Below are 14553 nucleotides of genomic sequence, written 5' to 3'. Positions count from 1 at the left end.
AGTCATCTTTAAATGTTGATACTGCCTATTGTAATTCAACATGAAAATGCCAATGGTGATTCATGTTTTAAATGTTCTAAATTAAATAAAACCTCTTTATTGGCAAGGAAACTTGTGTCTTTATCTCTGCTGCTAGGTGAACTGCTGATGCCTTCACTATTGAAATGACTGTTTTTGATTCTGATGTGGGTGGTACTTGAAAATAATTTTTTATCTTTTCATATTTCTACAGTTTGCACTATTTCAAAATTTTCATTAATGCCTTTTTCCTCTTCCTCTATTTTGAAAATTTTCTACTTGTCATAATAACTTGTTTTTTAAAAGTTTTAGAGATGCTTCTTTTTCTATGTTTCAAATGTTCTTCTTGTCATAACCACCTTGATGTTTTTGAAGGTTTCTAAAGGAATTCCATTCTTTTGGATTTGCTCTGTGCACACGTGCGTGCATGTGTGTAGACAATCTTCTGGATTTTTTTGAACCAGTACACACTTTTTGTGTATTCTATTCTTTTAGTATTTTTATTGGTCATTGATTGCCTTGGTTTTTCAGACAATAGTGATTATGATCTCAATGTTTTGACAGCTATTATTGTGCTTAGCAATTGTCTGGGATATGAACTCATTCTTTTTCTATAGTGATGTTCCTGAACTATATGGACAAACATACAAAAGCACACACATATACGTGTAAAATCTGGTGTCAAAAGTTGTAGGAGGAAGAAGAAAGGCTACTGGTGACCCCTTGTTCTATCACAGGTGAAGGTCAATTCCCTGTAGTATACTGGTATTCTTTTTATACTCTAAAGGGGTAAAACTACAAAAGAATGAAACAGTACATCAATAATTATTCATTTAATGTATATGTACCCCTTTGAACAATAAGGCTAAACAACAGATTGAATAGACTAGTTACTTCTGTACCCATATGAGAGACCACTGATCAGATTACAAAAATGGCCTCTGTGTCTATAAAATGATGAAAATACCGTTCTGGCATGTGCGCTTGCACACACACGCACAATCCTTTTGCTTAGTAGTATATGCTGTTTGAGAATGTGTTTGCCTTGGTGGTATGCATTTTTTATTTCTTGATCCACTGTCTTTTCCCTTGCAGCCTTTTATTCAGGAAAAGTTCTGCAAGCTGAATGCATGGCAGAGGACACTTCAAGCAAGTGATGTTGTATCTCTTCTATCTGAAATACGGCTTGGAAGTGGGAAATCTGACTGCTGGACTGGCATTAGGACTGCAAATATTCCTGCCGTTATTGCTGCAGCAGCTGCAGCTTCTGGGGCTAACTTGAATGTTACAGAAGCAATCAACCTAGAGGTGCTTTCCACAGGCATAGCCAGCGCCAATGTCAAATGTAACTATACTAGGGAAATTAGCGGTATGAGGGCACTCTATAGCAGCATTGGTGGGTTTCAACAAAGCATAGCGTCACCAAAGCCTTTTGGTCTGGATCTGGCCTTTCAAGGCTTAAAAGCAAGTTTATCTAATGAGCAATTGCAACCTGAGAAAGATTCTTTTAATGAGATTCTTCTGGCAAAGTATGTGGGTCTCCTTCAGCAATTTGTTGGTATTGCTGAGAAAGGTGGAGCTTTTGATAAAGCATCATTCCGTGAGACTTGTTACCGAGCTACTGCTTTGCTTCTTTCGAATCTTGTAGGTGTCAGATTATGACTTCCAGCTACATAGCTTTGTCATTATGATGCTATCCTTTGTCATGTATTCACGTCTACAACTACTTATGAGCATTTGATTGTGATTGAATGAGTTTTCAGGAGACAGATATGAAACTGAATTCTGAAGGATTCTCTCAGCTGTTGCGCCTTCTTTGTTGGTGTCCATCTTACATTTTAACACCAGAGGCAATGGAGACAGGAGTCTTCATCTGGACATGGCTGGCTTCATCTGCACCTCAGTTGGGATCTCTCCTTCTTGCCGAGCTTGTAGATGCATGGTTATGGACAATAGATACAAAACGAGGGTTATTTGCATTTGAGACAAGAAATGCTGGTCCTGCTGCTAAACTGAGGCCTCAGCTCTCACCAGGGGAGCCTGAACCTCAACCTGGTCGGGATCCTGTTGAAGGAATAGCCGCTCATGGATTATGGCTTGGTTTTCTTATTGATCGATTTGAGGTTGGCAACTGACTATGACCTTTCAGAGTGGCTCCCACTAATTTTTTCTTCTTGAAATTAAGTGAGGCTATTTCTAGAAAATCTTCTGCATTAAAGTTGGATCAATAACCAAGAAGGATTAAAGTGTACCTCTGTTGGTTCAAGTCAAGCAACTTGAATTTTAAAAACTGCTTGCTCCTATGAATCAGATCTCTTTAATGGTCACTTGGTAATTGGAAATTTGATAGAGAGAAGATGGATACAGTGCATGCACTCCACACACATGTACCTGCTCTTTTGTGTATTTGTGTTTATTGAAAGCTATCATAAAATATTCTTTTTATTCATTTTATCTATTGTTTGGTTTTATAGTTTTTTTCATATGTATTATGTACAGTGAATCATTGTATTCCTATATCTGTCACTGGTGTACTAGTTTACCTTTCTTCTGCAGAACTCTTTTTTTTTCTCTCTCTCTCTCTCTCTCTGCATGTGTCTATATCTATGTCACATGGGTGCGGGTGCGACACGGGTGCGACACAATTTCAAAAATTTTGGACACAGGAACACGGCTATATATATATGTATATATATATCCAATGTGTACATATATGTGGATATTGTCCTCTAAAGTTTGGCACCAGCATGAGTGTTTTTACTAACTTTGCAAATTGTACTTTTTGCAAATCTAAGTCATTGTTGGTGCTTCGGCACTGCCATGGTATCCTTTGAATTGTTAAGAACTTAATTTTACTGAACTTGTTGATGTTCACTCATAACAGAGGCTGGTAATGGTTTCCATTTGCTGTGCATATTCTAATGGTAAAGTGATGACACTGTCAATATACAACCACCATTGAGGAGGATTGTCTTGGTGGGTGTTACCTTTTTTATTGGAACTAGTTGTGTTTTTCATGGTTTCTTGCTGGTTCAAAGAATATTCGAGTTTTGTGATCAAAGTCTGGGCTCATCTATAGGGAGGTCTGATGAGTTGTGGAGCCTGATTTAGAGTTTTTGCCCTTGCAGAAAGGGGGGTCAGGGGGCTCCCCTCGGCACGGGTCCCGCTGCGCGTTCAGCGGGCGGGGGTCAGGGGGCAGCGCCCCCCCGAAGATTTTTTTTCTGGGGCTTATGTTTGACACCCGATTTCTTATGGATCAGACCCGACTTGTTTAGGTTTAGGGTTGTCACCCTTGCCTTGTATAAATTCTTTCTTTTCTTTCTTTTCTCTCTTGTTTATTGTTTCCTTCGGTTGTTTCTTGCTTGCGGTTTGCGTAACAAGGTCCCCCCTACCATGAGTTTGAGTTCCCATGTGAGTGCCCCCTTTCAGCAAAAAAAGCAAGAGGCCCTTTAGGGTTGAGTAGGGGCCATGGAGTTTCAAGCCATATATGTGAATATATAACAATATAAAAACATTCATGCTATATATATATATTGTTTTAAAAAATATATATAAAAAAACCATTTTTTTTGTTTTTTGCCCTAAAAATGGACAAAAATAGACTCGGTCAAAGTTGGCCGAGTCTATAAAGTGGACGGACTCGGCCCCAGTGCGTTGACCGAGTCCGCCCCGTGTCGGGGCGTGTCGACGTGGGTGCGTCGACCCCCTAGCCGAGTCCATGTGACATAGGTCTATATACACCCCTACACATGCATACATACATACGTGCAGTGCATACAAACAAATATATGTATGTATACACATTTATCCTTTTTATTTGTCTTGTAACAGTTGTCATTGTTTTATGTCTTCAAGGTTATCCGGCATGAGAGTGTTGAGCAACTTCTGCTTCTTGGTCGCATGTTGCAAGGGACAATGAAGTCACCGTTGCATTTTTCAAAGCACCCTGCTGCAGCTGGTACATTTTTCACAGCAATGCTTCTTGGACTTAAGTTCTGTTCGTGCCAAACTCAGAGCAATATGGAGAACTGTAGAACAGGGCTTCGTCTACTAGAGGATCGTGTATATAGGTGAAGTCATGCAGCTCTAAATAACTCAAATTTTTTTTTTTTTCATATTCTGGTAAGATCTCATATCATATTCTTATGTGTGTGCACATGCATGTGTGTATATGTGTTAACTGCATACCATGTAAATAAGTGCACTCTCAGCTATTCATGCATTTTCAAGTAGATCAGTCTGTAGATATGTGTTTGTCATGATTCATTTAGTATACATAAATTTTCTGTCTAGCAATTTGGATGTCAACAACTTTACGAGTTATAATTTGTTGCAATATATACTGTTCAGTTCTATCCTTGTTTAAATGTGTGTATAAAATGTATGTATGTGTGTATGTGTAGATATATGGAACACTTGATGCTGTCTAAGAGTGCTGCTCTGAACATGTCTCTTTGGTTCATTAAGCGATATCATGTATAGGTAACTGGTGCAAATCTGAAGGTAGGAATGTTGAGGGACGGCAGTATCTCTCAGTTGATAAGATTGGAACTTGATGCCCAGTCCTTTGAGCCAGGGCCTGTTATCAATGGCCTATGTCACATGGGTGCGGGTGCGGGTGCGGGGATGCAGCACTTTAAAAAACCTTGGGTGTGAGGGTGCGGTAGGGAAAAAATATAAAAAATTATATATATGTTATATATATATATAATTTTGAAGTTTTAACGGTTAGCATGAAATAGTCAAAATCCATTCATTTGATCAAGCTCCACAAAACCCATTTTAATTTTTAGCATGGAATCAAAAGCCCCAAAATCAAATAGTCAAAGATCCTCAAAAAATAAATCCAAATTTCATTAACTATATACCTCTATAGCATCATCAATTCATCGAGAAATTTTGGAATGCTCAAAACCCCTAAATAACATTATTGAAATTTTTTTGGAATGCCCCAAACCCCCAAATAGCATTATTGAAAAATTTTGAAATGTCCAAAAACTTATTAATAAAAACCATAGATCATGCTAATGATGCACGTATAATACAAATTAGAGAGAAGAGAGACCGTGAGAGTGACGGAGAGCGAGTGAGAGTGAGAAAGAGAGCGACTGAGAGTGAGAGACAGTGAGAGTGACAGAGAGAAGAGAGACAATGAGAGTGAGAGAGAGAGAGAGGGCGACTGAGAGTGAGAGAAGAGAGACTTTGAGAGTGACAGAGAGCTCGTGAGAGCGAGTCAGAAGGAGACATACCTGAGGAGGAGTGACCGGAAGGAGTCAGAGACCGTCAGCATCGACGAAGGCGTTGGAGACGATGTCGGTGTCGATTTCAGGAGGGAGGCTCGGGAGGATTAGGGCACAAATATTTTGCCCTAATCCTCCTCCTCTCAACCAATAAAACATCGGGCGATTTTTTTTGCAGTCCTAAATTTGGACACAAATGACCTTGGGTGCGTTGACCGCACCCAGGGTCCGGTTGACCGCACTCTCACCCGCACCCGCGTCGACGCGGGTGCGGCACCTGGTTGGTTGAGTCCCCACCATATTGTGTCTCGCAGCACAAGCCATTTGTATTAGAGGCATCAAATTGAAAATGGAAAGGATAAACCTGACAAAGAGCACTGAGGAGATACTATATATATATATATATATATATATATATATATATATATATATATATATATATATATATATATATATATATATATATATATATATATGCAAATTTCCTAAAATGTTATCCTCATATTTAGATATCATGAAAATATTGTAAAACTATCTGAGATCTTGCAAAATAACCTGATAGTTTTTTTATAATTTTCAATTTAAATTTTAAAGTTCTAAGCAAAGTCTTTATCTATCCTGTAGATATATTCCCCTTTAAGGGTAATTTTTTAAAAAAGACACAATGTTTGTGTGATAATAAAAAACACACCTAAGTTTTCAGTATAGTTAAAAGCACACTTAGGGTCGTTTGTTTCATTCCCATGTAAAGAAAAGGCTTTACATGGGAATGGACATGGATTTCTAAAAACTCCTGCTAGCTCAGCCTTCCCATGTGAAAGATTTCATAGCGGGAGGTATGAAAGGATGTACACATAAAAAGTGGTAGGTGGTGAAAAACACTTGTGCCAGCATGTCACTTTCCCAACATGATGATTTGATGTTTGTTTCATTCATGGTGGGAAAGGATTACATCAGTATTTCCAACTCAACACTTTCCTATGAAAGTTACATGAAACAAACGAGGCCTTAATAGTTGTCATGGTTAATTAAAAAAACCCGGATTTGCTTCTTCAGAGTTGCTGTTAAATGTGTGTTACAATAAACAAAAAACATTGCTTTGAGGATAAATTAATAACTTCAACCTTTTAACTCAACTTGGGTTAATGATAACCCAAGATAGATTGGCAGAAGTGTTTTTAATTAACGGAGCATAAATTTAGGTGCGTCTTTAACCACATCAAAAACTTAGGTGTGTTGTTGACTATCGCCAAAACTTTAAGTCTGTTTTTGAAAGTTTTCCATTTCTTTAATATGGTTCTGAAGAAACACTAGTAAAAACTAGCTTTTGTGATTGCTCTAATATAAAATTTTTCTCTTTTTGCCGAGATTTTTTCTTGACATTTATACAAAAGGAAAAATATCAGAGGAATTGTCTTGCCAAAATATTACCGGTGGATAATACATGGAATTACATACATAATAGTTTTCTCACTTTTCTGTTTTCTTACATTTCCTTTTTGTTGAAACTTTGCTGACATTCCTATGAAACAGCAATAACCAAAAAACTGTGTTGACACTAATGTCCCCGTGTGTGTGTGTTTTAATGCTCGACTGTACCATTGACATGATGCAATCGAGCATTTTGAAGCATTATAAGATTTGGATTGGCCAAAAACCAGTAGGATCATGCCAGCCTTCATTATTGGTGCACACCACTGATTTCCCAACAATCTAACACCCCAGTGGCACTGATAGATGGAATGAATTTGTTAGCTTAAATAAGGTTTAAAAGTCACTTATTTTCTGGTACCAAATGGCAGAGGGAGTGACACTCTTCAAAATGACACCAATTCCACCAGTTTTTGGCATCACCAATAGACTTTCCTACATGCTGTGTATACAAAAGTGGTCCATTATACATGTATATATGGCAGAGCTATCATGATATTTTCACATACCAGTTTGTGACTAAGACGATTCATTATGAAATCTCCTTCATGAAGAGTGTTTATGGGCCACATGCTTGAAAGAAAATGCCACCTGTGCAATAGGCCTTGGGATTTGGATGGTTTTCAGCTGGTGACATGATGGTTTGGGTGTTGGAATAGTTGGGCTCTTGTCTTGAAGGTATTTAGGAAAGGGATCCATGTAAGCAAGGGTAACATTCTCTAGTTGGGGAAAGATGGATAGTCTGATGCCTTCCCCTCGGCTGAGAGATACCTATGCCTCTTTAGGGTAGGCTATGTCACAAAGCCACAGGTATGATCCAATGCATGTCATGTGTTCGAGATGTAAGTTTTGTAATTTTTTTGGAAAATAGGAAAGGTCGTGGATTTTTTTTTTTTAAGATTTTAATCAAGAAGGAACCTTTTGGATATTTTTTTAATACATAAGCATACCATTTTATTGAAATATTATTGAAAAAATGGCCATATGATGAAATATGTGAATCACCTATTCTGGTTTTGTCCAACCCTCCTGCAACTATTTAACATATCTTGGCCAGGCATGGTGGTGTCTTTTAGGGCTGAATCATATACTAGGGACCTTCTGTGCTTGCAAAAGGCAAATTCATTTGGCCATGGTGGCTGTTGTGTGCTTGATTGTACCACTGGCTCGATAGGAACACCAATTTTCACTAAGGGGCTTTTAATATTGAGGTCATTCATGAGAAAAGTTAGAACTGACACCATGTTATATGCTGAGAAAAAGTGAACTGGTTCTGCTTATCATGGATTAGTTTTCTTAGGCATGGGGGCTAGGTCTACCATCCCTGGGATGTCAGATAGTTGTATATGCTGTGTTCTTTACATGGTAACTCTTTGTCACCATGCTTATCTCTATCTCTAATAGATGGTTCTTTCCTGCTTTTCATAACAGGAAAAAAGTAATTATGATATGCGTGCATGCATCGACAATGTATTTTTGTGTGTTTTTGCATTTGTACACTTTCATGCATGCATATGACTTATTTGTTGTATGTCAACTTTGGCAAGAATATCCAGATTTGATGTGTTCACTGCATCAGCTGCCCTCATTGCCTACTATGTCACAGGGACTCGGCAAACCGGGTGCCGCACCCGGTGCGGTCAACCCAACCTTGGGTGCGTTGACCGCACCCAGGGTCATTTGTGTCCAATTTTTATATTAAAATAAAATTCTTCTGGGGGCACTGCCCCCCTAGAGACCCCCCTGCCAGGGGCGCCCCCTGGACCCCCGCCCGCTGAACGCGCAGTGGGACCCGCACCCGAGGGGAGGGGGGGGGAGCCCCCGACCCCCCCTTTCTGCAAGGGCAAAAACTCTGAATCAGGCTCCACAACTCATCAGCTCTACCCCTCTCCTTCACAAAGAGGGCGCAGGGAGGGGTTTCGACCCCTCCCCTGCACAAATTATATATATATATATATATTGCTGCACCCCCGCACCCATGTGACATAGATTGCCTACCGTTTACAGTTTTGTGTTATTCTTTAGTGTATCTAGGTAGCTTATGATTGCTATAATAGGTACACAACTCGTAATAGGCTAGTTCTATGTATCGTCTTCTGCCAAACTGGCAGTTACTTACGGTAAGTTGTGCTGCAAAAATGGAAATATATATTTATTTGTTTGTCCTTTAGATTATTTTCTGAGTTTCCATTTTGATAAGCAGATTTGTTTCCCCTAGGCAGATGCTTTTATTTTCTGCATTTTTACAAGTTTTCTGTCTTTAGCTAATTCATATGTACTTGATGTACTGGTTCAGGGCATCCTTAGGTTGGTTTGCTCACGAGCCAGAGTGGTTTGATACAAGTAATCAAAATTTCACACACGCTGAAGCTCAGTCTGTTCAACTTTTTGTTCACCATCTGATGAATGAACGAGTTGATTCACTTCCGGTTGATCAGTCATCCAAAGCACGCAATCGAGAGAATGGAAGTTCATTCAGTAATATGGTAAGACCAATTATCTTTGTATCTATTGGAGTATGTCTTATCCAGACAGCTTTTAACACTACCTGATGTTCTCTATTCTGTTTCTCAGTCTGTGTTGTTTTGAGTTACTATTTTGCTGCTTTTCTAACTTATTTCTGTTTGTGATGCATAGACAGAGCAAGTTCATCCTGTCTGGGGTTGTACGGAGAACTATGCTGTTGGCAGGAAACAGTTACTTTTGATGCTATGCCAGAATGAAGCTGAGAGGCTTGATGTCTGGGCACAACCTTTGAAGTAGAACACTGATTCCCTAGTTGCTTTTCTTTTTACTTCTGCTTGTTAGTTCCCCCAATAAAAGTACTACTGAATGATGCCTTCATATCCTTATCTGCTGCTTGAAATCTCTGAATTATTTTACAGAGAAAGCACTTCCAGTCGTTCCAAAATCAGCTCTGAAAAGTGGATAGAGTATGTAAGGGCTGCTTTTTCTGTGGATCCAAGAATTGCCCTTTCCTTGGCTGCAAGGTTTCCATCAGTATCAGCTGTGAAAAATGAGCTAATGCAGCTGGTGCAAGTATGTTTTTCACCCCCGGTTTTAGTATGCTAGATGTACATGATATGGCATTTTATTCTGGAGGGATTCTCCTCAATGTTATTCTGTTGGAGTTTATGTTGTTGGCCTCAACAAGATCTTGTTAGATCCTGAATTATGTGCATCACTTCTCTACTTGGCTCTATGTTGGAATGGAGGGTTGAGTTTGATAGCTGTGTTTTGCAGAAAACATGCCATCTCAGCTTGAGATATCTTAGGTAGGGATGTCAATGGATAGGATTTTATGATTTTTATCCGATAATCTGAGTCCATTTAGTCGGATTTAGTAAAAGACAAAACCATATCCAATCATTATTGGATGTGGATCTGGTTTTTTATGCTACTGTATGTCACATGGATGCGGGGGTGTGGCAAAAAATTTTATATATATATATATATATATATATATATATATATATATATATATATATATAATTTGTGCAGGGGAGGGGTCGAGCCCCCTCCCTACGCTCCCTGTTGGCAGGGGAGGGGCCGAGCCCCCTCCCTGCGCTCTCTGTGCAGGGAAGCGTCCGAGCCCCCTCCCTGTCCTCCCTCTTTGGGTAGGGGAGGGGCCGAGCCCCCTCCCTGCACTCTCTGTTGGTAGGGGAGGGGCTGAGCCCCTCCCTGCGCCCTCTTTGTGCAAGGGAGGGGTCGAAGATGAGAGGAGGAGAGCAGAGGGAGTCAGAGAGGAGAGAGCGTACTTGAAGAGGGGAGCAGAGGCGGAGCGGTCGGCGGCGGCGTCGGGGTTCGACGGAGGCTTCGGGAGGAGAGGTCGGGAGGATTAGGCCAAACAAAATTTGCCCTAATCCTCCCTCAGCAGCAAAGTTCATTGGGTGCAATTTTTTTTTAAAGTCTAAAAATTAGACACAAATGACCCTAGGTGCGTTGACTGCACCCAAGGTCGGGTTGACCACAGCCGCACGCGCACCCGCGTTGCGTCGACGCGGGTGCGACACCCGGTTTGCCGAGTCCCTGTGACATAGATGCTACTGAATCCAATAGAGATTCGGACTTGACGAATGTCTAAATCTGATTACATGTAAAAAATGTATTTGGTATGAGCTTTTCACCATCCAAATCCAAACCCAAACCCAAACCCAAACCCAAACCCAAACTTGTGTCCGTTTAGCCAACATCTGATTAGTCGGATTTGGTATTAGCCACACCGAAGCCAAATCCAAACCATTTACATCTCTAATCTCAAAGTCAAATTCCACTGTCTATCCCACAATTTATATGTATGACTAGCATGCAATTAGTCTAAGCATGTGGTTACATATTTATTCTGATATACCCATGGTTGCCAGTTGAGGAAGCGGGAGCGGGAAGCGATACGAGAAGTGTGAGAGGGAAGCGAGGCACTTTCAAAATTTTAGGAAGCGGAAAGCGTGGGACCACTTAGGAGCGAGTCAGGAATCGTCTCGGAAGCGAACCGGAAGTGACCTAGGAAGCGAGGGGGAAGCGAAAAAATAAAAAAAAATAAAAAAAATAAAAAATACAAAAAATTGGAAAAAATTGGGGAAGCGTGATGGGAAGCGCGCTTCCCATTTAAAAGTGGCGCTTCCCCGCACGCTTCGGAAGCGCGACGTTTCGCGCTTCCGAAGCGCGCTTCCCCTTTTACCTAGGCGCTTCCGGTAGCTCTGATACCTAATGCGTGATTCTGTTATCTTTAGTTATTTACCCATGATATACATAGTATTTTGTAGTCTGTCTGGGATTTTCTTGATCGGTATCCAGATGTACATTTTGGATGGTCACTAACACAAAAAAAGAGTCTCCAATGACCTGACCTGTAGATATGGCTCATGTTACTTCCCACATAATGATTGCTACCTTATTTATCTTCCTATGTGTTTGTTAAAATCAGCCTAAAGTTTTTTATCATTTGACTTCTATTTATTGACTTTGTCATGTTTATTATACTCTTATAGGAAAAAGTTACATGCACATTATAAATACGATAAGATTACTTAATGCGATATTGTTATAATCCTTTGCAGTTGCATATATTGGAACTCCGCACGATATCTGAAGCTTTGCCATTTTTTGTGACTCCTAAGGCTGTTGATGAAAACTCAGCAGTATTGCAACAGTTACCGCACTGGGCTCCTTGTTCTATTACTCAGGCTCTTGAGTTTCTTACTCCACCATTCAAAGGCCATCCACGTGTTATGGCTTATGTGCTTAGAGTTTTAGAATCCTATCCTCCCGAAAAGGTCACATTTTTCATGCCACAATTGGTACAAGCTCTTCGCTATGATGAAGGGGTAAATACTTTGTTGCCCTTTGATGTATGTTTCTCCAAAAAATTTAATATTGCCTAGTAAGTAATAGTTATAGTGGTTTTGAAATTGTCTTGCAGAAATTAGTGGAAGGTTATTTGATGGTGGCTGCTAGACGAAGCAATCTTTTTGCACACATATTAATATGGCATCTGCAGGTATTCATCACCGGCTTTTACCTTGACAAGTTTTTGTAATTCCATTCTTGCTGAATATGCTGATTTACTTATTGGTTTCAAGTGGCCTTGCTTCCCATTTGTTTCTCATTGCCAACAAATTCCTTTTTTGTATGTTTTAATAGATTCTTTTACATCTGAATCGATTTTCTGCATTCTTGGTTAAGTTAATCTGTTATCATATTAGAATATCATCTACTTTTTATGCTAGTGAATAGCTGTATAGAAAATTCTTGGTATATGTTTCTAAGGTTTACTATATGACAGGGAGAGTCATCTACTCCAGACACAGGAAAAGATTCTGGCCCTACTAAGGTACAAAATGGTTCAGTTTCCTTTTCTTTATCAGTGAGCTATTTTCAAATTCATACCTGCTTCATATGTGGTTCTTATCTTTCAGAATATTCATTCTAATCATTTACTGCAGTAGGGATTTTATATTATTGTCTGGGCGTGCATTTAGAAACAAGTAACCTGCAAGTTTTCCCTCCCTTGGCAGCTCTCCTAGGGTTATCTCATATGGGATCCATGGAAGAAGATCGAGTTGGTCCTTGCGAACAGCTTGATATACTTCAACCCTTGAGCAAAAAGTGACCTGCTTTATATATTCATTGGTGCTTGTTCACATGGAATCTTCTAGGTTGTTTTTGGTGTCTCATCCGGCCCAATCTTTTGTTTCAGCACAAACTTATTTTTCTTATTGATGTTATGTTCTTTTATTTGCTTGATGTGGTTGTCTACAAGATCTTATCCATTTTCTGTTTTTTCTTTGTTATTGAAGCATCACTTTTATCCTATGTCACATGGGTGCGGGTGCAGGTGCAGCGATGCGGCACTTTAAAAACACTTGGGTGTGGGGGTGCGGGAGGGTATATATATAAAATTATATATTATATATATATATATATATAATTTTTAAGTTTTAACAATTAACAACAGTAACACTAATGAAATAAAAAACAATTATCATAATATCATCAAATCAATTCATCATCATGCATACAATAAATCAAATTAACAATCTACAATTCTATTCTTTATCATAAAAACCTATTTATCACATCTATGGTGTTGAATGTGAGAAAAAACACAAAAAAACTGTGATTTTGAACTGAGCAGAATGGGACAGAACAAGAAAGTGAGTAGAACCAGCGTGTGTGTGTGTGTGTGTATATATATATATATATATATATATATATATACACACACACACGCCAAAACATTTCTTTCATTTTTTTGGGAAAACCCAAAATTTTTTAAATACCATAACTTTTCTGATATTTATCCAAGAAAACAGATTTTAGAAAATATCACAAGAAAATGAGATTTGTAATTATGGTTCTTAAACCTATAAACGGATCAAAGTCTTGGGTTATGATTAAAGTTGGGTTTTTAGTGTTCTCAGAAGAGAGATTGAGAGACAAGGGGAGAGAGAGATTGAAGGAGAGAATGAGAGAGAGAGAGAAAATGCGTACTTGGGTTGGAGATGGAGAGGAGGCGTTGCCGGACGGTGGTAGCTCGTACTCATCGTCGGCGTCGGGGTCGGGAGATGGGTCACAACATCGGGGTTGGGAGGAGTGAGAATTTTTTTGCCCTAATCCTCTCAACCCATTTCATCGGGCTCTTTTTTTTTTCAAAGTCCAAAATTTGGACATTTATGACTCTGAGTGTGTTGACCGTACCTAGGGATGGCAGTGGACCGGGGCGGGGGACAAGGTCTCCACCCCCGCCCCGTCTCAAAATCTGAACCTCCATCCCCGCACGGGGATAGATTTTAACCTCCACCCCGCCTCCATCCCCGTTTCATGTCCTCCATCCCATGTCCAAACGGGGGCGAGGCGGGGTGGGCCCCCGTTTCTCCTCGGTCTATTGTCATCTCTTAGAAAGATTGGGGATGGGGCAAGGCTGGGATCGGGACGGGGACGGGGCGGGCCAGGGGAAAGCGTAAGTCCATCCCCACCTCCATCCCTGCACGGTGATGGATTTTAACCTTCATCCCCACCTCATGCCCTTCATCCCCGATCGAAACGGGGGGAAGCGGGGCAAGGCCCCATTTTCCCTCGGTCCACTGCCATCCCTAACCGCGCCCAGGGACGGGTTGATCGCACCGGGTGACGCACCCGCACGCACACCCACGTTGCGTCGACGCGGGTGCGGCACTGAGTTGGCCGAATCCCTGTGACATAGCTTTTATCTAATGATGAGAGTCGAGTTGGGGAGCTTACAAGATTTTGGAACTTCTAGTTTTTTCTTTTATTTGGATTTTTATTATTATATATTTAAGTTTAGCAAGTCAAATGATGGCGGTTGTCTTTTTCTCCAAGCTGAATTTTTTTAAGCTTTTCCATA

At 40.1% G+C, this 14553-nt stretch overlaps 1 protein-coding gene across 1 annotated transcript in view; it reads left to right on the top strand.

Annotated features, from left to right (window-relative positions):
• The window catches only part of LOC149846556 (phosphatidylinositol 4-kinase alpha 1-like), a 52379-nt gene that overhangs the window by 28317 nt on the left and 9509 nt on the right, over positions 1-14553 (top strand). Inside the window, exons 12-20 of the mRNA XM_089996403.1 lie at positions 1114-1662; positions 1782-2141; positions 3874-4088; positions 8986-9175; positions 9327-9448; positions 9575-9728; positions 11747-12013; positions 12109-12186; positions 12472-12519. Coding sequence (XP_089852529.1) covers positions 1114-1662; positions 1782-2141; positions 3874-4088; positions 8986-9175; positions 9327-9448; positions 9575-9728; positions 11747-12013; positions 12109-12186; positions 12472-12519 — 1983 coding nt within the window. The remainder of the gene's footprint in view (positions 1-1113; positions 1663-1781; positions 2142-3873; positions 4089-8985; positions 9176-9326; positions 9449-9574; positions 9729-11746; positions 12014-12108; positions 12187-12471; positions 12520-14553) is intronic.

The sequence above is a fragment of the Nuphar pumila genome, chromosome 2, assembly GCF_984573655.1.
Source record: "Nuphar pumila chromosome 2, dmNupPumi1.hap1.1, whole genome shotgun sequence".
In the NCBI taxonomy this organism is placed as follows: Eukaryota; Viridiplantae; Streptophyta; class Magnoliopsida; order Nymphaeales; family Nymphaeaceae; genus Nuphar; species Nuphar pumila.
This window is presented reverse-complemented; position numbering and strand designations above follow the sequence as displayed.